The 22,124-nt window shown below is 34.2% G+C and overlaps 1 protein-coding gene across 5 annotated transcripts in view; it reads left to right on the forward strand.

Annotated features, from left to right (window-relative positions):
* Positions 1-22,124, forward strand: part of SENP6 (SUMO specific peptidase 6) — a 105,302-nt gene that overhangs the window by 59,960 nt on the left and 23,218 nt on the right. For all 5 annotated transcript variants that reach the window (XM_069488986.1, XM_069488988.1, XM_069488990.1 and 2 more), the window contains 7 exons: positions 718-863; positions 4,178-4,475; positions 11,088-11,317; positions 14,561-14,725; positions 18,866-18,899; positions 19,273-19,467; positions 20,467-20,693. In XM_069488986.1, the coding sequence (XP_069345087.1) occupies positions 718-863; positions 4,178-4,475; positions 11,088-11,317; positions 14,561-14,725; positions 18,866-18,899; positions 19,273-19,467; positions 20,467-20,693 (1,295 nt within the window). The remainder of the gene's footprint in view (positions 1-717; positions 864-4,177; positions 4,476-11,087; positions 11,318-14,560; positions 14,726-18,865; positions 18,900-19,272; positions 19,468-20,466; positions 20,694-22,124) is intronic.

The raw sequence follows: 22,124 nt of genomic DNA on the forward strand, positions 1-22,124 counted from the left end.
AATTGAAAAATTCTTTTTTGTGTATCTTGAACTTAAAAAACTGTTAGTTTGAGGGTTAGTTTAATTTCCTTTAAGCAGTTGTATCTAATTTCAAATTCAGATTTTTCTTATTATTAATCTAAGAAGAGTAACGAACTTGGAAAAAAGATATATGAGTGGTTCAGCAAAATGTGCTTCTGTTGTTACCTTAGTAGTACAAACTAATCTGGAGAGAATATTGGTATATTTGATGAATTGGTCCACACTGTGGATAATCTTAAAAGTTCTGATTATTCATTTTTCTTTTTCTTTTCTTTCTTTTTTTTGAGTCAGTCTCGCTGTGTTGCCCGGGCTAGAGTGCCGTGGCGTCAGCCTAGCTCACAGCAACCTCAAACTCCTGGGCTCAAGCAATCCTCCTGCCTCAGCCTCTCAAGTAGCTGGGACTACAGGGACTTGCCACCATGCCTGGCTAATTTTTTTCTATTTTTAGTAGAGACAGAGTCTTGCTCTTGCTCAGGCTGGTCGAGAACTCCTGACCTCGAGCGATCCTCCCACCTTGGCCTCCCAGAGTGCTAGGATTACAGGCGTGAGCCACTGGGCCCAGCCCTGATTATTCTTTATTGTACCTGTTGAAACACTAGTTTATTTTAACTAAAACTAGTATTTTTTTCATAGCAAAGATCATAAGAAATTTATACAATTTAATTTCATTGCTTTTATTTTTTCTCCTTCCTTTAGAACGTATAATGAAGAAAACAGAAGAGTCTGAATCACACGTGGAGCCCGAAATTAAGAGGAAAGTACAACAGAAACGTCACTGTAGTACATATCAGCCTACTCCTCCTTTGTCTCCTGCTTCAAAAAAATGTTTAACCCATTTAGAGGTAGGTAGAGAAATTACTCTTTATTGCTTAGTCAGACAGTATTTTTATTATTTTTTTAGTACTTACTAAATTCTAGGTGATCTTTTCTTATAGGACCAGAAGAGACCTAGAAATGTTATTTAGGCAGACTTTTCAATAGACCATTTTTTACCTGTCCAAAATATAGAATTTTTTTTTCTGAAAAGAATTTATCAGTGCCTTTCTGTATGTACTCCAGGTTGTAACGCACTCCAAATGATTGCTCTTGACCTGAAATTTTTTGAAATAATTTTAAATTTAAAGAAAATTTAAATAATAGAGTACGTATATGCTTCTCTCCCAGATTTCCTAGTTTTTCACGTTTGCTTTATTGTTCTTTTCTGTGCCTTTCTCCCTCTTCCCTCCCCACCATAAACGTTTGTGTGTATATATTTCTCCATTACCATCTGAGTATAAATTATAGGCACGATGCCCATTTACCACTTAATACTTCAGTGTGTTTCTTTTCTTAAAAAAAAAATTAATAAAAGGTTGGGGGTGGGGGCATCCTCTTATATAACCAGAGTGCAGCTATCAAAATCACAAAATTAACATTGGCTCAAAATTATCATCTAATCCATAAATCCTATTCAAACTTCACCTAAATAATGTTCTTTATGGGTCCAGGATCCAATTCAGGGTCATCTATTAAATTTAATTGCCATGATTTAGTCTTTTTCAGTAAGGAGTAATTTCATAGTCTTCCTTTGTCTTTCGTAGTCTTTATATTTGTGAAGAGTATAGGCCACTTTGTACCTCAGATTAGGTTTGTCTGATGTTTCTTTATGGTTTCCAAGAATACCTCAGAAATGATGCTATAATCTTCTCATTGCATCATATAATATCAGGGGATACACAGTGTTGATTTTCACAGTAATGATATTAACTTTTACTTTAGTTAAAACGTTCTACATTTCTTCACTGCAAAGTTAATTAATATGTATTTCTATGCTCATTTATTAATAGGACTTCTAATGTAAAGTAGAGCTTTTCCTTATTCCACATTTACTTATTCATTTATTTATATCAGCATGGACACATGGGATTCTTACTTTACTGAAAGGGTTATAGTCTGTAACTTTCATTATTTATTTTGATACTAAAATTGTTCCAGACTTGGTCCATGGGAGTCCCTTCAAACTGGCCCATGTTTTTTTTTTTTTTTTTGATGTGTCCCCATCATTCTTTGAGCACTTCTTTACTCTTTGGTGTAACAAGACTTCTATTCCTCTGTCTAAGCCCTAGAGTCATGTATTTCTCCAAGGAGCCATTAATGGTTCCCTCAAGTAGAGGAAAAATATTTCAGCATAAGTGATGTTCATTGATACTGAGTGTCATTGATTCTAGGCCCTCTCAATGGACAGAGCTAGGAAATATATTTATGTGTTAATATTTAATACATATTAAAGTCTGTGAGTTCACATTGGTGACTCTAATTCTAGTCCAACGCCACACTTTGTCTTTCTCACTTTGCATGTTTGTAACTCCCTTCTCTGACAGTAAGAAACCTAACACCCTTCATCCCCAGTATATTTACCTATTTGCTCAGTTTTCCTTTATGTGATCAGTCACCTGGCATGCCAGCTTAAGCTTGTCTCAGGCCATCCTTACAACTCGTACTGCTTGGCCTAGGTTAAGGAGGAAGGAGGAAAGATCCTTCCTAGACACAGCATCCTTCCTCCACTAGGCATGCCAGCTGAAAACCTCAGAATTTTTTTTTTAATGCCTAAAACAAATCTTTCTTCTTTTACTCTTTACTCCCATGCCAATTGTTCTTATTTTTTTCTTAGTGGAGATAAAGAACTGTAGCCAGCCTCTATGTAATCTTTAACTCGTGAACAAGGTTAGTGGTTTTTCTTTCCATGTATAGTTTGTGAAATTCCACACTACGTACTGATTATATAGGAAAACAAGATTTTGAATTTAATGGAATTAAACATTTTTAGGATATGTAATAAAAATGACATTGCCTTAGTGATATCTCATCAATCAGTGATAGGTTCATTCTTTTATTAGTGTAGTTGGTTATTTGTGGGTAGAGACTTGCAGATGGTATGTCATATGTACTTTGGAATTATTTTATTTTGTAAAAGTCTTCCACTGACCAAAAGGGGGAAATGAGATTTTAATCAATTTTTGTTTTCCAAAAGAAATTATACTTAATGTAAAATATTATGAAAATTCACTACTTTATATAAACTCTACTAAAACTAATGGAGCAATGTTGAGATTCTAGTTTTTAGACTGTTAGGTTAATAGAAATCTTAATCTTAGGTTTGGTTTTGTTTTGTTTTGTTTTGTTTTTTTGAGACAGTCTCACTCTGTTGCCCGGGCTAGAGTGCTGTGGTGTCAGCCTAGTTCACAGCAACCTCAAACTCCTGGGCTCAGGCAATCCTACTGCCTCAGCCTCCCGAGTAGCTGGGACTACAGGCATGCGCCACCATGCCCGGCTAATTTTTTATATATATGTATTTAGTTGTCCAGCTAATTTCTTTCTATTTTTTTTAGTAGAGATAGGGTCGCACTGTTGCTCAGGCTGGTCTCGAACTCCTGAGCTCAAATGATCCGCCTGCCTCAGCCTCCCAGAGAGCTAGGATTACAGGTGTGAGCCACCATGCCTGGCCTTAATCTCTAGTTTTTATCGTGAAAAATGTCATATCTTATTTAGTTGAGCTAATCAGCGTATTGTTCCTAATTATTGCAAAAAGTTCCAAGATACGTGTTTCTAAGCTGAGGGAAGGCATATACTAATAGCTCAGGATATATTTTCTTCTATATTTTAATATTGGGAATTTTAATAGTAGGGATATACTTTTTCTGTTTGGCATCAATTTATAAAAGGAAATATCTGGAAGTATCACTTTTCCATGGAGCTCTTTTCATTTAGATATGTCCTATTTATCTTTATTATAAGACAGTAAAGTGTTGGAGCCAGTCAGTACTTAGCTTGATCATATCCTCAGATTCTTAAAGATGGAATTAGTTTATATATAGCTGACTGCTGGGCTAGATGGTCTTGAAAATATCTTCCAGCATTCTGATGCTAAATCCCAGGTAACATCACTTGTTCAGGCAGGGTCTCATGATAGCCATGGTGGTGATGATGAGGAAGAGACTTAATTTTGAGACTTTTGGAGGGGGGAGTTCCTTGATTTTGAAATAAAATGCCAAAATCTTTTATTTCTTTTGTTCTTTTGGAACTTAAAGTTTCTGAACAGCGTGAATATTGTCCAAAATATGGAAAAGAAAAAGAAAATCAGACCAAATGCCAAAGTTGTGGTGTTCTTTTTCCTAAGGATTTGCAAAGAAATTGCAGACAAGCTATAACTTTGAGTGAATCTACTGGACCATTATTAAGGATGTCAATTCATCAGAATTCTGGAGGACAGAAGTCACAAAACACAGGATTAACAACCAAGAAGTTTTATGGCAACAGTGTGGAAAAGGTTCCAATTGATATTATTGTGAATTGTGATGATAGTAGACACAATTACTTACAGACTAATGGAAAAGTCATTTTACCTGGTGCAAAAATACCCAAAATCACAAACTTGAAAGAAAGGAAAACAAGCCTGTCAGATCTAAATGATCCAAGTAAGTATTTTACTCCCTTTAATATTACTTATTTCAATCTAGTATTTTTAATATATATATATTTTTACTGTGAGTGTGACCATAAAGAAAACTTTGTTCTCATCTGGTCCATCTTAAATAGTTAAAAAAGCACAGACGTTGGCCCCAGTCTTAGGTTAAGTGCTGGTTATGCCTACCTTTCTGATTTTGGCCACGGTAATTTAATCTCTCTGATCTGTAAATGGGTGTATTTCCTGCTGATAGTGTTTTTAAAGGAATAAATAAAATTACATATATAAAGTGCTTGGTGTAGCCCAATAAAATATTTGACACATAGAAAGGATTTGGTGAAAATTAGTTTCCTTACCACTTTGTTCCTCCCCTAAATCTTTTCCCTATATTTGGACACATGCGTACATGTTTGGATGTATGTGGAAGGCAATCCAAAATAGCAGAAGATTGGAAATAATTGGAGATTGGTTGAATAGAGAATGCAGCTGTAAAAGGGTGAAAGATCTGACATGGTAATAATAGTATGTAGAGTGATTTCCAAGATATTTAGTGATGGGAATGAAGCAAGCTGTCGGATGGGAGAATGGATATAGTTTCTTTTAAAAAACAGAAGCCAGACACAGTGGTATGCTCCTGTAGTCTTAGCTACTTGGGAGGCTGAGATGGAATTCGAGTCCAGCTAGGGCAATGTAGCAAGACCCCATTTCTTATAAAATAAAATAAAGTAAAATAGAAAGAGTATAAAAAACTAATAGGAAAAATGATTGAAAGGGGAGGAAACAGATATTAAGAAAAGTTGAGGATGTGCCCTAGAAAAACACAAACCACAGACAGACCTGTGGCTGTTTTTCTGAAGGGGAATTTGGAAATTTCAGAATTTTAAAGGCATACAGTAGATAAAAAAAATCAGGGGAGTGGGGATAGTGAGACAAAATGGTTACATTCCTGTGAGACCCAGGAAAATCTACATCTCTGTTCCGCCTGTGAAGATAAACTTGTAATTCATTATTAGTGTGGAATCGAACAGACTTTAGTTTTAGGAGCTACACACAGCCTATGGATTTATAGTTACAATTTACATGTCCTTGCTTATGGGAGGTCAGCAAGGAATTTCCTGAATGATCTGTTGGGCTAGTCCTTCACAAGGTACCTGAGGCCTTCACCTTCCCTCTTGCATATGGGGTTGAGGGGATGGCCCTGAGATTTTTATTTCCTTTTTACAAGGTGTTAGGGGTAGATGACAAATTTTTCCAAATATACCTTCTTTTATAGGTTTGACTTTGGACCTATATAAATGTTTTACATAATTATAAAACAAAATCTTAAAAAATTTTCAAAACAAAATAAAAGAACAAATTCAAAATGAAACAAATGAACTTAATTATATATTTAGTTGGTGGCTTGAACACATGGAATTATTTCAAGTAAATCTAAATTAAAATAATGTTGTGGCTGACATTCCTAATTGTGATATATTTTAAGGTTAAATAGAACTGCAGAAAAATCGTAAGTGTATTCATTAATACTGTTAGTAATATTGGTATTATTTTTAAACACACATATTGATAAAGCAAATAAGTAATTATGTTATTGTATCTAAGAACCAAGATTTTTATAGTTAGAGAGAAGGGATACAAAAGTAAAATCAAGCTGAGCTGGTGGCTAATGCCTGTAACCCTAGCACTTTGGGAGGCAAGGCAAGAGGGTCACTTGGCCCCAGAAGTTTGCGTTTCCAGTGAGCTATGATGATACCACTGTACTTTACCCAGACAACAGAACAAGACCTTGACTCTAAAATAAAAGTAAAATCAAGTAAAAATTCTATAACTTTGAGTTGGAGATAATAGCATGAGCTTACCTATTTTCTCTTAAATATAAATATTTCCTAGCTTTATCTACAGAAAATGCCTAGAAACAGGAAAAAAAAAAAAAAAAAAACCAACAAAAAAAGCCTCCTAGTGCCCATATCTTTGATTTTAAATACCATCTCCCAGTAAAAATAACCAGAGCTCCTCAGAAAAATAGATGAGTCCAGGTCTGGAGCATGAAATATATGAGAAACCTAGATCATCTAGTCATCAGGAAGCTGTTGGAAACTAATGTGGACATGCAAAAAGACATGGAACTAAAGTGAAAGGGCTCACACTAACCACTGAATGGGACTACTTGAGTCACAAAAAGAATCATGGCTACTAGTCATTTAAATATGTCAAATATGTTAAAGTCAAATAGTTCCTTAAGATGCCCTCCTATCCCCTTAAAAAGGAAAAAAGCCCTCCATCGGTTACCTTTGGAGTTGCTTAGGGTTCCAAAGCATTATTTGGAAAACTGGTTAATAAAGGGGAAAATACTAAGAATTTTTTTGAACATCAGAAATATGTCAAGTTATATTTTAATTAATTTCAATATGAAAACCTCAGTCTACACCAGCACATTAGCTTATTTTTCAAAAAGAACTCAGTCAAGTAAAGAATTACTGTATGATAGATATGTAGCTAAGATACTGTGTTAGGATGTTATGATGATGTTTTTTGACAAATATTTTATAATATATTTCCATGTTATACCTATACTATATTAAATATTGTTAACATCCTTTGAATCTTTCTTAATGATGAAGTTTTGTATTTTAAAGTTTAAGACATGGAAAGAACTCTCACTTATTAGGCAGTTTACTGGGTATTATCACTGAGCCAAATTTTGTATAGGAAACTTAAGATCATGAGGTTTGCAGGGTTAGGGGAACTGGATGTTGATAAGGCTAAGTTGGTAAGTGTAACTTTTTAAAAAAAATTAAGTATTATATCTACATTAACCATGCAGGTTGATAATATAGGGAAACAAATTCATGTAGTTCTGAGGTACCTTAAGCAGGCTTACTATTCAGAGCTTAACATAGGACCATATAAACCATGATTTAAAACCATATAAAGCATAAATTTGCTTTCCTGAAAAAAAAAAAAGTTAATTTTCCATTAAAGTATATGGAAAAATATGCTCCATTATAAGAACATATTAGTAATAATAAAAGATGTCATTTATTGCATACTTGTGTGCCCTGCTTTGTAAAAAAAAAACAAAAAAGTGTTGTACACTATCCAGTTTTAATTTAGTTTTCACAATTGTGTGACATAGCTACTGATATACCCATTTTGTAAACGAGGTAACCCAGGCTTACAGGAGATTGAATAAAATCTCAGTATTATATACATTTGGACTATTGGAGTTTGGTTTAAAAAAAAAATAACAGATTTTTCAGATTCCAAAGTCGTGTTTCTTAATATACTTATTCTTAAATGGTTTCCCATTAATGTAATTTATTATGAAGAGGCTTTTATTCTGTTAATAAAATGTATGTCTCAGGTAGTGATGAATTCCATGCAGAAGAGTGAAGCATGTCCAGAAAGTGGAGAGTTAGGTGTCAAGAGGAAGGAGAGTGCTGGGTAGGTGGCAGAATAGGAACTTTTAATAAGGTAACTTTTGAGCAGAGTCCAGAATGAAGTGAGTAGGAAGACGAGCTGTGATATATATGGGAACAAGTTTAGAATCTAAGCACAAAGACACTGTATTAGTCTACTCAGGATGCCCTAATGGAATACCATAGATTGGGTGGCTTAAACAAAATAAATTGTTTTCTCAGAGTTCTGTAGGCAGGAAGTCTAAGATCAAGGTGTTGGTGTCTGGTGAGGTCTCTTCCTGGCTTCATATGTTTGCCTTCTCACTGTGTCCACACATGGCCTTCCTTTTGTGTGACAGCAGAGAGAGAGCTTTGGTATCTTTTCATCTTCTTTATTACCTCTTTAAAGGTGTTATCTCTAAATACAATCACTTCGGGGTTTAGGACTTCAACATGAGAATTTTGAAGGGGGATAGTTCAATTCATTGCAGACCCTAAGGCAGGGTCCTAGATGGATATTTATTTAGCATATGTTCTATTTTTTTAAAATAAAATGAAAGCAGCCATGAGGACAACCTTTTAGCTATATAATATCATCTTTGCATACTCTTCCCATTTGCTTTGCGATTACGGTGATATTAAGCACCACCCTTATTTATTTTAAGTCAATTAAATGAAAACTACATAATATAGTCCTATCTATTGCAGCATTTGGGCTTTAAAATAAATTTTTATTATAGTAGATACAGAAGTTTTAATCCTCTTCAAGCACCATAAAGATAATTGTAAGCCAGGCATGGTGGCACACACCTGTAGGCCCAGCTACTTGGGATGCTGAAGCAGAAGGGTTGCTTGAGCCTAGGAATTCAAGACCAGCCTTGGCAACATTGCAAGACCTTATCTCTAGGCCAGGCGTGGGGGCTCACGCCTGTAATCCTAACTGTCTGGGAGGCCGAGGCAGGCGGATCGTTTGAGCTCAGGAGTTCGAGACCAGCCTGAGCAAGAGCGAGACCCCATCTCTACTAAAAAAAAAATAGAAAGAAATTAGCTGGACAACTAAAAAATATATATATAAAAAATAAGCTGGGCATGGTGGCACATGCCTGTATTCCCAGCTACTCGGGAGGCTGAGGCATTAGAATTGCTTGAGCCCAGGAGTTTGAGGTTGCTGTGAGCTAGGCTGACGCCACGGCACTCTAGCCCAGGCAACAGAGTAAGACTCTGTCTCCAAAAAAAAAGACCTTATCTCTAAAAATAATAAAAGTAATAATTTTATATAGAACACTAGGCTTCCCTTTGAATATAATACATTTTTGTGTGGTTTTTTTATAAACAGTATGAATAGTTCATGGACTTTTTTTAAAAAAAAGATATATATTTATATGTGTATGTGTATAAATATATATACCAAGCATTGTGCTAAGCTTTTTACATATCATTTGCTTCTTACAACAATTCTGTGAAATAGGTACCATTATTGTCCCTAATTTCTCAGAGAAGAGAATATGAGCTAAATAACCAGTAAGTGGCAAAACCCCAACTTTCAAATACTGTATATGTAAATCTCCGTAGACCTTCTAATCTGGCCTGTTAGTTTTTCTGTTAATAAAAGACCAGTTCTGAAAAAGATACAAGCATAGCATTTACTCCTGAGATTGGACAGCAAAATAAAAAAGACAAGTGGAATAATGCTGGGGATGATGCTCCTCTGGGACATGCACATTACTCAGTAAATATTAATTTAGCATTTATGTGTGGAATACTAAAAAGGAAAATTGCTCCTGCAAGTTCATGCACTCTTCAACACTTGATTTTTTAATGTTTTTTTTTGTGTGTGTGTAAGGCACTATTTTAGGCCTGGGAATATAGCTGCAAACAAGACAATGTCTGCGCACTTGTAGTTGATATGTAGTAGGGAGAGACAGATGAGCAAGTAAACATAACAACAAAGAACTGAATCATATAAATCAGTTTATATGACTGAGTACCTGTGTGCTTATTTTAGATTGGGTTGTCAATCAAAAAGTGATATTTAAGCTAATAATTGGTGACAAAAATGCAGTGTTGGGGGGAGCACAATCCAGGCAGGAATAAGCTTGTGGTGTTTGTGGGACAGAAGTATTGGCTAGTGTGCCTGGATCATAAAGAGAAAAAAAAAATGTAGTAGAATGAGAAAATTGGACAGATTTGACAGGGGGCCAGATTATGTAAATTTATAAACCAGAGTAAGGAGTTGGTGTTTAACTCAAGTACAATTGGTGTTTAACTCAAGTACAATATGGGTGGTTCTGGGGAGTTATATAGAGATGGATGTGATAAGATTCAGTAACGAGTACAAAGTATAAGAGCAAATTGCTTTTATAATGACCACGTTAATTTCTTGCCCACGTTAATTTACTCAACAATATGTGTGGAGCATTAGGCACTGGTCCAGATTTTCCCAAGGACCAATTATGATTTTAGTGATTTCCTGTGTAGCCCAAAATTATTTGTTTACACGGAGTTTCACACATATTTAAAATGCATGCTATTTTGTAAATAAGCTGTATGCAAATTATTTTCACACCTTACACTTTTTGAAACTCTGAAACCTATGAATAAACAGTTCTTCTTGTAACTTGCTAATCTTGCTGTATGGGTGAGGGGCAACAGGCTGTAGAAACAATTTTATATTTGTATAGTATTTTTAAAATGATTCCAAGTCTTATGCTTTCTTCAAATTTAACTTTCCATCAGATAAAGTGGATTGTATCTTCAATTTTTTTTTTAAGACATTGTCTTGCTCTGCTGCCTAGGCTAGAGTGCAGTGGCATCATCATAGCTCACTGCATCCTCAAACTCCGGGGCTCAAGCAATCCTCCTGCCTTAGCACCCCCCCCCCAAGTAGTTTGGACTACAGGTGCGTGCCACCACACCTTGGTAATTTTTTCCTATTTTTTGTATAGACAATGTCTCACTATGTTGCTCAGGTTGGTCTTGAACTCCTGGCCTCAAGAGGTCCTCCTGCTTCGGCCTCCTAAAGTGCTAAGATTACAGGCCTGAGCCACCACACCTAGCCCATTTGTTTTTATTCTCAGATCTGGAGGAGATCCAAAAAAAATTTAGTGTATTTCTCACTGTGATAATTTATTTACATTTTTAACTGACAGACATGAAATAAAAAATTATAAGTATAATGTTAATATAAATTTTAATATAAGATGTACATTTTTTTATACTTTTAGTTATTTTGTCCAGTGATGATGATGATGACAATGACAGGTCTCATAGAAGAGAGAGCGTATCTCCTCAACCTGCTGATTCAGCATGTTCTTCCCCAGCACCATCTACTGGCAAAGTAGAAGCAGCACTAAATGAAAATACCTGCAAAGTAGAGCATGAACTAAGAAGCATTCCAGTTGACTCAGAGTTAAATACAGTTACATTGCCAAGAAAAGCAAGAATGAAAGACCAGGTACTTTTCACATTTGTTGACATTTGTTCAGATTAAAGTCTCCCTTTTGGGATGTGAATATTTTTTCAGAGGGCAATTTGGTGGTTTCAACAGGAGAAAAAGATTGATTATGCATTAAGTGGTGCTTAAATACCACGTGGAAGATTATTTGGAAGAACAATAAACCATATACAAAAATAAATTTCAATTAACAATAAGTCTTAAAGTATAAACAATTCAACAACAACAAAAAGTATCAACCTTACAGCAAAATATTAGTATATATAAGGAGATTACTTATAAAATCTAGCAAACAGAGAAGTCATTTTAACTTGGATGCATTTTACTATAATATTATGTTTTATCATATTGTTTCATTTTATAACTTACTGTATGGAAATTTCAAAATGGAAATAGGTAATATAAACAATGTTATAACTAGGCATGGTGGCAAACTGCTGTAGTTCTAGCTACTCAAAAGGCTGAGGCAGGAGGATTGCTTGAGCCCAGGAATTTGATGGCATCACTGTACTTTAGCCTAGGGCGACAGAACAAGACCCTGTGTCAAAAAAATAAAAAAACCACGATGTCAGTAGACAGATCCAGAGAGAATATATGTAATATAGATGACATGCTTTAATATCTATAATGGATTAAGAAGTCTTAAAAGTCAGAGGATAAAAAGAAAATGAACAAAGGGTAGGAATAGACAGAGGAGAAAATTCGTATAGGTAAACTATCACATTAAAAGTGCAAATTAGTAAGGAAGTGCAAATTAAAATGAACTATAACTGTACTTCACAGACTTACAAAATTGATACAAAATCAGCTAATATGTACTGCTGGCAAGAATCTAAAGGAAAAGGTTACTTTCCTAAAGGAAAACATTATTATTATGGCCTCTTGGGAAAGCCATGTGAAAATGACTATTAAAAAATTTTTAAATATGTACTGTTTGACCAAATAGTTACTTTCTTAGACTCCATCTCAAAGGAATATCCCCTCTTCTCCAGTATGTGAGGCTGCATATACAAATATGATTATTGGTAAATAACTGCAAACAAAATCTTTGCCCATTAATATGGATATGGCTGAAGAAGTTATGGTACATCCATACCATGCAGCCGTTGAAAATAAAAACTAGAGCTATATTAATGACTTTTAGCATTTTTACATGGTACTGTTGAATAAGAATGCCATTATACAGAAATATGTGCATATTATTTTAGTAAAGACATTTTATAAAATAATAGACTTATTGTTAAAAATGATGTAGGTGGACTGGGCATGCTGGCTTAGGCACAGCACTTTGGGAGGCCAGGAGTTCAAGACCCTGTCTCTACAACAAAATAAAAAAATTGGCTGAGTGTGGTGATTCATGCCTGGAGTCCTGGCTACTCCGGGGCTGAGGCTGGAGCATTGCTTGAACCCAGGAATTCCAGGCTACAGTGAGATATGATTGCACCGAGGCACTCCAGCCTGGGTGATGGAGCAAGACCCTATGTCTTAAAAAAAGTAAAAAATTATGTATTTGTGTATATATATGTCTGGATTTATAAGAGTACATATGAAAATATGGAAACACACATACTTGGTTAAGATGGGAACCGTACGAAATGAAAAACAACAAAAAGCAACCATAAGGATAATAGAAAAAAATATGGATTAATATTTTTATGTAATCTTAAGGAATGCCTTTCCAAGCATGACAACACAAGCAAAAGTAGTAAATGAAGAGATGAATATATTTGATTAAATGAAAAGTACCAAACAGTGTAGCAAAACACCAGAAGCAAAATTTGATAGGTAAATGCAGTTGGAAAAATTGTGAACTTCGTGACAAAGCATAAATAGATCCTTTATATATTTTTAATTTCCTAAAATCAAGAAATAGAAGCAAACCATAGGAAAATGAATAAAGGAATGAATAGAGTTTCAGAAAAGGTAGTAATCAGAGTAGTAAAAATGAAATTAAAATACCATTTGTTAACTGTCCAAATTACCAAAAATATTTGTAGTATGATAGTGTCTCATCAATGTTTGGGTATCTAAATTGGTATGACTTTGCTGGAGGGCAGTTTGGCAATAATTCTGTATGTGCACCACGGTTGAACTGCAAAAATACTCTTTGACAAATGAATTGTCATGGGGAGAGATCAGAAAGACCTTAGATGTCCAGCATAGAAGAATTTAGTTAAATAGTGGATTTCCGTGTGATGAGGTTTTAAGGTGAGCACTTTTCAGACTGGCATACTGAATCATAAGGGTACCTTGTTCTTCTCAGTGATTCTCCATAAGAGAGTGTGTACCATCCAGATTCTAGCCTCAGTCCCTCTACTGTGGATTCAGCTGAACAGCTCTTAAATGATCTGTTTTATTAGTGAGCTAAATACCCTCTCAAACTCCTGACCTCATGTGATCTTTCTGCTTTACCCTCCCAAAGTGCTAGGATTATAGGCATGACCCACCACACCTGGCTTAAATGATTTCTCATATTAAAATATAACCCTAAAGCTTAAAAAAAAAATCTTTTAAACTTAGTAAGTTGATAATAATCTATGGAGAAGTATTAATGATAAATCTGTTAACAAGCCTGAGAAAGCAGTTTACAAAATCATATATATTATATATATATATATATATATATATAGTATATATGATGATCACATTTTGTTATAAATAAGTATTTTTTCCTGTGACATAGGTCATAGAAATGTCTCTAGAAGGATAATGAGGATGGTGCCTATTTCTATGCAGTGGACTTATCTCTCCTTTTATTTTATGGTCAAGCTCATGTTTTATATTTGTGATGATAATAAAGATAATATAATTACTGTTAATTAAAATTATGTACTTATATAAAATATTATTTATTATGAAACATCTTTTTGTAATACAAAATAACCATTCTCCTAAATTACTTGTTTAAGTTTTACCAGATCAGATCATTAAAAGGTAGTGTGGCTGTTTGAACCCAGGCAGTCTGATTCCCAGAGTACTATTCCTGATGTAGTACTGCTTGAGCTGCAAACTATATATAGATTGCTATGCTACTACTTGAATTTGAAATAATAACTAAGGTATATCTAGATAAAAATAGAAGGGATTTACTATTATATAAAAACCATGAATTTCTATTTTATCTAATGCTATTGAAGGAAAATCAATTTAATGTTGTGATAGTTATTGGATCTTGTTTTCATATGTGTACTTAGTTTGCTTGTTTTAGTAAATTTTAAGTGAAAATTTTCTTTTCCTTTTCAGTTTGGCAATTCTATCATCAACACACCTCTAAAACGTCGTAAAGTGTTTTCTCAAGAAACTTTAGTTGATCCTTTAAGCTGCCAAAAACCCTGTGACAATGTCATTTTAAGTTGTCGAAGTATACGAGTAGGAACTCTTTTCCGGCTATTAATAGAACCTGTAGTTGTAAGTACATTCTTAAGCTCCTTACTGTATCAATTATAAGATTCAAAATTTCATTCCTAAAGCTAATATGTAATATTTAAAATTTATAAATTAAAATATTTAATTTAATAGAATATAAAAATTATTTTAAGATTTCAAATTGCTTTAAGGGTATATAAATAGTAGCTCCTTACCATTAAAAATCAGTGGATAAAAATCTATCATAATGTAATGTTTGAAGTAACAGTATATTCATTTTAGGAAGATACGACTCTCAGTAAGTTAGAAAACCTTCCAATTTGTTGCTTTTCTATTATAATGCTAGCTCAGTGCATGAAAAGAATATATTAAAGAATTACAGAGAGAGAAAGAAGAATTCAAAAGCTTTGGAGTCTGCTGAAAGATGTGTTATAGCATTAAGGATCCTAGAAATAGATTATTGGACTACACTGACTACCCAAGAGGCATTGTGCTTTGGAGTAGTTCATTGTCCATATGCCAAAAGAACTTTCTGTAGTTCCTTTATCTTACCTGTCATACCTATGTACTTCCTATTCTACTGCTGCCAGTCCAATTCAAGTTTTTATTTTCTTTTTGAAATTTTAATAGTCTTCTTAACCAGCCTTCTTAGTCATTATTTTTCTTTCTAATATGTTCCGAACATTGTTGGTTTAAGATTAGTCTTCCTAAAGCACTATATTTATTCCGTGAGCCTTTATTTTGCAGTGCCATAACTTGGTGTCCCTATTTGTTTCCAAACACTGTCTCCTAGTACTGTTTCTTATACATAAAGCAGTATCTTTAAGAGAACATATTTTATCTCAGCAGGAAAGTTAAAAAGTAGTTTTATTATTATTTAAATTATAGTGAACAAATATCTGTTTGTTTTCTGGTAAAGGTTCATAGTTCTAGGATACAATATGATCAAAAGAAAAAAAAATTACAGGTTTGTTTGTAGGAGCAAATGAAATATGAACTTGGTTTCTTACCAGAACAAAGCTCTATGGGAATCCAGCAATTTTTTCTTTTCCTTCAAAAAATTTCAGCTTCCCACAGTTTAAAAACTAGAAAGTTATAGAAGTACTTCAGAAATTTAAAGCAAATTATGTATGAACTGTCCGCCCTTTATTGCTCAATAACATTGTATCATATCTCAAGGTTTTCAGGGATTTCTGAAATTCCTGTTTTGTTACAATCCTCTGTAGTCAGATTATCTTTTCTGGTTTCCTTTAGTTAACAAAAATATCACTCTATGTTACTTTGTACCTCAAAAATTTGCAGGAGTACCCTGAAGGTTTTATGGCTTTCTCCCACATCAAAACAGTTATTTATAACTCTTGTTTGATGAGTTAGATTTTGCTGATGGTTTAGACATTTAATTGAAAGTTGCATGTTTAGTCTCAAAAGTATCAAGAACTACATTAAAATTTGAATGATTTTTTTATAAAAGTTACAGATTAGGTTATATATGCTGCAGTGAAGACAGACTTCGTAAATTTAATTGAAGAAATAAAAGACAATATGTGTATTATAAAAGATGCTGAAACACTTTTTTAAAAAACTAAAGTGCTAAATGAAATATTTAGCCAAAAAATATAATGTGGAAATTTTCAGTGTGGTGTTTACCTTCCTTGTAGCGTGGAATTTTCCCAAAGGATGTTCTTCATTGAAGTACACTTAGTGGATCTGTAATTTCTTTCTTCTTTTTTTTTTTTTTTTTTTTTTGAGACAGAGTCTCACTCTGTTTCCTGGGCTAGAGTGCCACAGCAACCTCAAACTCCTGGGCTCAAGCAATCCTTCTGCCTCAGCCTCCCAAGTAGCTGGGACTACAGGCATGCACCACCATGCCTGGCTAATTTTTTCTGTGTATATTTTTAGTTGTCCATATAATTTCTTTCTATTTTTAGTAGAGACGGGGGTCTCGGTCTTGCTCAGGCTGGTCTCGAACTCCTGAGCTCAAACAATCCACCCGCCTCAGCCTCCCAGAGTGCTAGGATTACAAGTGTGTAATTTCTTCTTATGGTGTAATTAAAAAGACTATTTGATATTTTGTTCTTGAACATAACTTCCTTATGTTTTGTAGTGAAATTATTTATCTGCCAAGTTATGATTAATCTGAGAAACAGATTTTAAATGTTTTACTGTTTTAAATGTTTTATGAAATTCCACATTCTTATTATTAGATAATTTAAATCATTTTAAATTCACTCAGTGATAAATTGGCACTATCTAGAAGTGTTGATTTTACTTAAATACTTTCATTAGAAAGTAATTTGGCTTAACATTAGTAGGAATACTATATACGCTGAAATACAAAGCAGTCCCTCATTTTTCTCAAGAGCAGATACAAAATCAAAGTTTTCAGCCAATTTAAATTTAGAAACATTTGTGATGTAGATGAAATAGCCCGATATCTGTTTACAGTGTTGATGTGTGTGTAATTTAGTTATGCACAAATTTTTAAATGACAAATATTTAGACATAGCTTTCAATTCCTTCATCTCATGCAACAATTTTATTTAAATGCCTTGTGTCATTATTTGTCATTATTGTTGTCACTTTTTAGTCATGTGACACATTTTTCTAAAGCATGTAACTTCAGCTTCTACATGTGCTGAAATGTTTCCAAGCTACAAGTACTCATTCTTGATATCCCCAAATAATGTGTTACTTTCCATTGAAACCAATTAATGTATTACTTTCAAATACAATCTTTAGAAGGTATGTTTAGTGACATTTTAGACTAGGGAATTATTGTAGCAATTATTGGATTTATTTCATATTTCCTTTCTTTTTTTACATTATGAAAATTTTCAAACAAAAGTTGAAAGAATTTTATGGTGAACATTTATATACCTCCAAGCTAACTTCTACCATTAGCATTAGTAAAATTTGCTTTTCATATAGTTATTCATCCCTCTATATATCAGTCTATCTTTTTAAAAATGTAGTTCAAAGCACGTGCTGCCTCTCTTGATTCTCTTCTGTAAACATGAAAAATTATTATTAATTTAGGTTGTATTAGACTTAATGTGTCTTCTCCACATTGAAATAATTAGTTAGAAAATCACCATTTTGTAACCACTAATAATAACTGATTCAGGCAAGGATCTTTAATGGATGCTAAAACCATTGTGTGAAAGATTATTAGGGAAAAGGATATTTACAGGGTTTCAAGTATCTCTACACAGATTTTTCAACTGCAAAGGGAAAATTATATCTTTATAGTGGAAAAACCTGGCAGTCACTGCCTTAGCCAAGTGATTAACCTTGTATCAATGGAAGGACAGTCTGACATGATGTGCCTTCTGATGTGATACAGTGAGAGGTATCAGCACATCACCTATGTGCTGTTTTTGCTGGAAATGTATGGCCTGATTTTTAAAACGAGGAAACGCAAGTCCAGGGTATTGGATGTTTTACAGAACCTAATTCCTTAAATTCCTTAACAGAACCTAGATTCCCTAAAGGCCATGTTACAAAGAACAGAGAGGGGCAAGTTTCTGGTTGAGATTGGAGTAGACAGAAGAGATAAATATAGCCTTGACAGAATTGTGGATTGGGGAAAAATTAAAATAGCAATAAAGGACAATTCTGACTAGTCAGGGAAATTTGAGTATGAATTATATGTTGAATGAAGTTAATCTTGATTTCTTAGATGTGCTAATAATGTTTGGTTGTAAAGGAGAATGTTCTTGTTCTTGTGAGATACACGTAGAACGATTTGGGGATGAAATGTTAGGACATCTGCTGCCTGCTTTGTGATAATTTAGCAAAAGAGAAGTGAGTATATGTATAGAAAGAGTGATAGAGGGGATATGGCATGGTATTAGCAGTGAGTCTAGGTTAGGGGTATTGAGGTGTTCATTGTAATGTTATGTCAACTTCCCTGTGAGATTTTAAGAGATAAACCAGTAATATAAGACATGTTCTAAGTAATATAAGACATGTTCTTCTCTTTTGAAGAAAAAAGGTGAAGGCTGCCTTTCTGAGAGAAGTGGGGAGGGGCAGTAATAATTTCATCTTGTACTTAAGCACATGGTAGATGGCTTAGCTTTTCTGCCCTCTACAGATTTAAGGTCCAAGTAACATGTCATTTGGGCTATGTGTAGCAAAATCTTTATAAGTCTGTGATGAATACTAATCTCTCTTATTTTTTAGTTTTGTTTAGAGTCTATCAAGATACAACTACATGGTAAGCTACTTTCTATCTTTTTATTCACTAAAGCTTTATTTACACTAAAGCACTTTACAGGAATAAAAGATTAATGATATTCATAGAATTCATTAAGATATCTTCTTAAATAAAGAGCATATATCTTGGTGTAATTTCATTATGTAATATCACAAAGCCTAACTTTTTAGAATCCCTTTTTCATATAGGAAAAATGTAGAAGCCTCTTTAAGGTAGTTATAAAGATTTTTCTTCATTTCCCATGAGAGTTATTTATAGAGCATAATAAATACATGCTTAACTTTGAACTTATATTTCCTCACAATTGCCTGCATTCGTGATTTTGCCCTCTTAAGAATTGATTCCTTTTCCATTTCCGTATGTTTTCCTTCAGAACCAGAACGTGATCCTGTAAAGATTACTTTAAATACCTCTGATCTTACTAAATGTGAATGGTGTAATGTCCGAAAATTACCAGTAGTGTTTCTTCAGGCGATACCAACAGTTTATCAAAAGCTGAGTGTGCAACTGCAAATGAATAAGGAGGATAAAGTTTGGAATGATAGTAAAGGAATGAATAAGTTAACAAGTAAGTTATGTAAAACAAATAATAATAATAAATACAATCTGTTGAATAGAAGAATATGAGTGCACTTTGATAGATGGCCTTAGATGTATATTATCTACAGTCCTTGTATTATCTACAGCTACATTGTTAAATGGATATTACTTCCTCCATTTTACAGATGAGGAAAAACCCACAGAAAGTGATAGGGCTGAAGGTAAAACCTAGGTTTACCCATTTAGGAAGTTTTCAAAATGGATTAAAACTCAAAAGATTGGGCAGGGGGGAAGAAGAAAAACTGAAAAGATCTGCAGTCTTTCACACTGTGTAGTCTGAGTAAAATGAATTTTTTTAACTGGTAAGAATATTAACTAAATAAACCATATGAATCTGGAATCCTTGAAACTTGGCCTGAATAGGAAGTTTTTGTGTTCATAGAATGGGGTCTTTAGCCTTTCCAGTACATAGATGCGATTCTCTGGTTTGTTTCCCTTCACCTCTAACATTTATGGCATGGCATACCTGCTTATAAAGTAAATACATTTCAGCAGTAATTGCTGCTGCAGCTTAATGATGAATAAATGTTAGCTACCACTTAAGCTGCAGGAGTTGGCACATTAGTGAACAGCAGTTTTGGAGTTAAATTTTCTAGAGATACTTCTGGTTCACTTGGCAATTTCCTATTTATGTTTGACAAAAATGTTAACCAATATACTTTATGACTGTGAAGAGATTTGGAATTTATTAGGTGAAGTAAATAATTACAATCATGAATAGATTTGTTCTTGAGCTATTGCTAGAGTAATGTATCCTGGTTCCCTTCTCTTAATAACTTAGGGTGACATTGCCAGGTAATATTCACTGGTCTTTATTCTAGCATTTGTTGTGTATCTACTCTGTGCCAAACATTATTGTGGGTATTTATACCAGGTTCCTGGAAATAATTATTTGTTACTCCTTTTTAAGGTATCTATTTACTTATTTTGTTCTTTTAGACTTACAGTTATATTTGTTTCTTTTCAGATTTGGAAGAACGATATATAATTTTAATTTTTCAAAATGGCCTTGATCATCAGGCAAATGTGATATTTGAAAATATCTTTACTGAGATTGGTATAAAGAATAACGTTTCCAATTTTTTTGCAAGAATCACCTTTGACGAAGCCAATAGCAGACTTGTTGCCTGTACAAAAACCTATGAAGAGAGCATCAAAGGAAGTTGTGTGCAAAAAGAAAACAAAATTAAAACTGTAATTATATTTTTAAATGTTTTAAAATAATTTTAAATAATGAGTAATTTTAACAGAAAATATGTTTTATTACAGCACTGCTCATTTCAGTGTTAAATCTTTAAATTCCATTTCAGAATTATTTGCTGTTATGTGATTTGTAAACTATCTTGGGTCAAAACAATGGTGGGTATGTGTAAATTAGTACTTGATACAGGTCTCAGAAATAGTTTTTGTTCTTCACATTCTAATCTTTACTTTTCATCTTTTTTTCCTCTCCTTTTTTCTTTGAACCATGCATATACTTGCATTGCTACATTCAAATTGATTGTTACCCTTTGTCTTGGGTTTGAAGGAATTTTCATCCCTGATGTATTGTATGTTTATATGTAATGTAGGCATACATGGTTGAAAACTTGGGAAATGAAGAATATATAACTGTTTGACCTCAATTGTCAAAATATGTATCCAGTTCTAGAGTTACTATTTGTTATTCATGCAGTTAGGAAACTCTGAAGCTACCTGAACCAAAGGCCATAGTACTACTATAATGCATAGTATAATATTAAATAATAGTACAAATATAACTTAAAAATTCCACATTTATCCCCTACCACGGCAACTGAATTTTTCTGTCCAGATTTATTGGGACTAAATCTCTCAACCTGGTCACAAACTTGGAAATGTGGACGTATGGTAATAGTTGAGCAAGCCCTTACCAGAGAAGAGGTGTTCACACAGTAGGTTGGCAAAAGAGCAGAAGGAGGAAGCGGAATTGTTCTCCTTCTTTTGCAGAGTTGGCTACAAGAGATAATGTCAAGGCCGGGCGCGGTGGCTCACGCCTGTAATCCTGGCACTCTGGGAGACCGAGGCGGGTGGATCGCTCGAGGTCAGGAGTTCGAGACCAGCCTGAGCAAGAGCAAGGCCTCATCTCTACTAAAAATAGAAAGAAATTATCTGGCCAACTAAAAATATATAAGAAAAAATTAGCCGGGCATGGTGGCACATGCCTGTAGTCCCAGCTACTCGGGAGGCTGAGGCAGGAGGATTGCTTGAGCCTGGGAGTTTGAGGTTGCTGTGAGCTAGGCTGATGCCACGGCACTCTAGCCCGGGCAACAGAGTGAGACTCTGTCTCAAACAAAAAAAAAAAAAAGAGATAATGTCAGAGGAAGAAAAAAGCAGCAGAAGCCATAAGGCAACTAGGATTGGACTCAGATTTCAATGGAAGGCTCTTTATTCTAAGGACTGCCTGTTTCATTTGGCCTTGTAGAGGGCCGAAGCTCACTAGGCTGTGTTCCCTGGGCCTCTCCTTCCACACCTTATGGATTGCCTAGCCATTGAACATAAGTAGGCCTCTTCTGCTAGGAGAAAAAAACACTTTGGAATTTTGAAAGGTTTCTCGAATTTTGTTAGCATAATGTTAGGGTAGAAACTTACTAGGTGCTCATGGTG

Source organism: Eulemur rufifrons, chromosome 15, assembly GCF_041146395.1.
Source record: "Eulemur rufifrons isolate Redbay chromosome 15, OSU_ERuf_1, whole genome shotgun sequence".
Classification (NCBI taxonomy): Eukaryota; Metazoa; Chordata; class Mammalia; order Primates; family Lemuridae; genus Eulemur; species Eulemur rufifrons.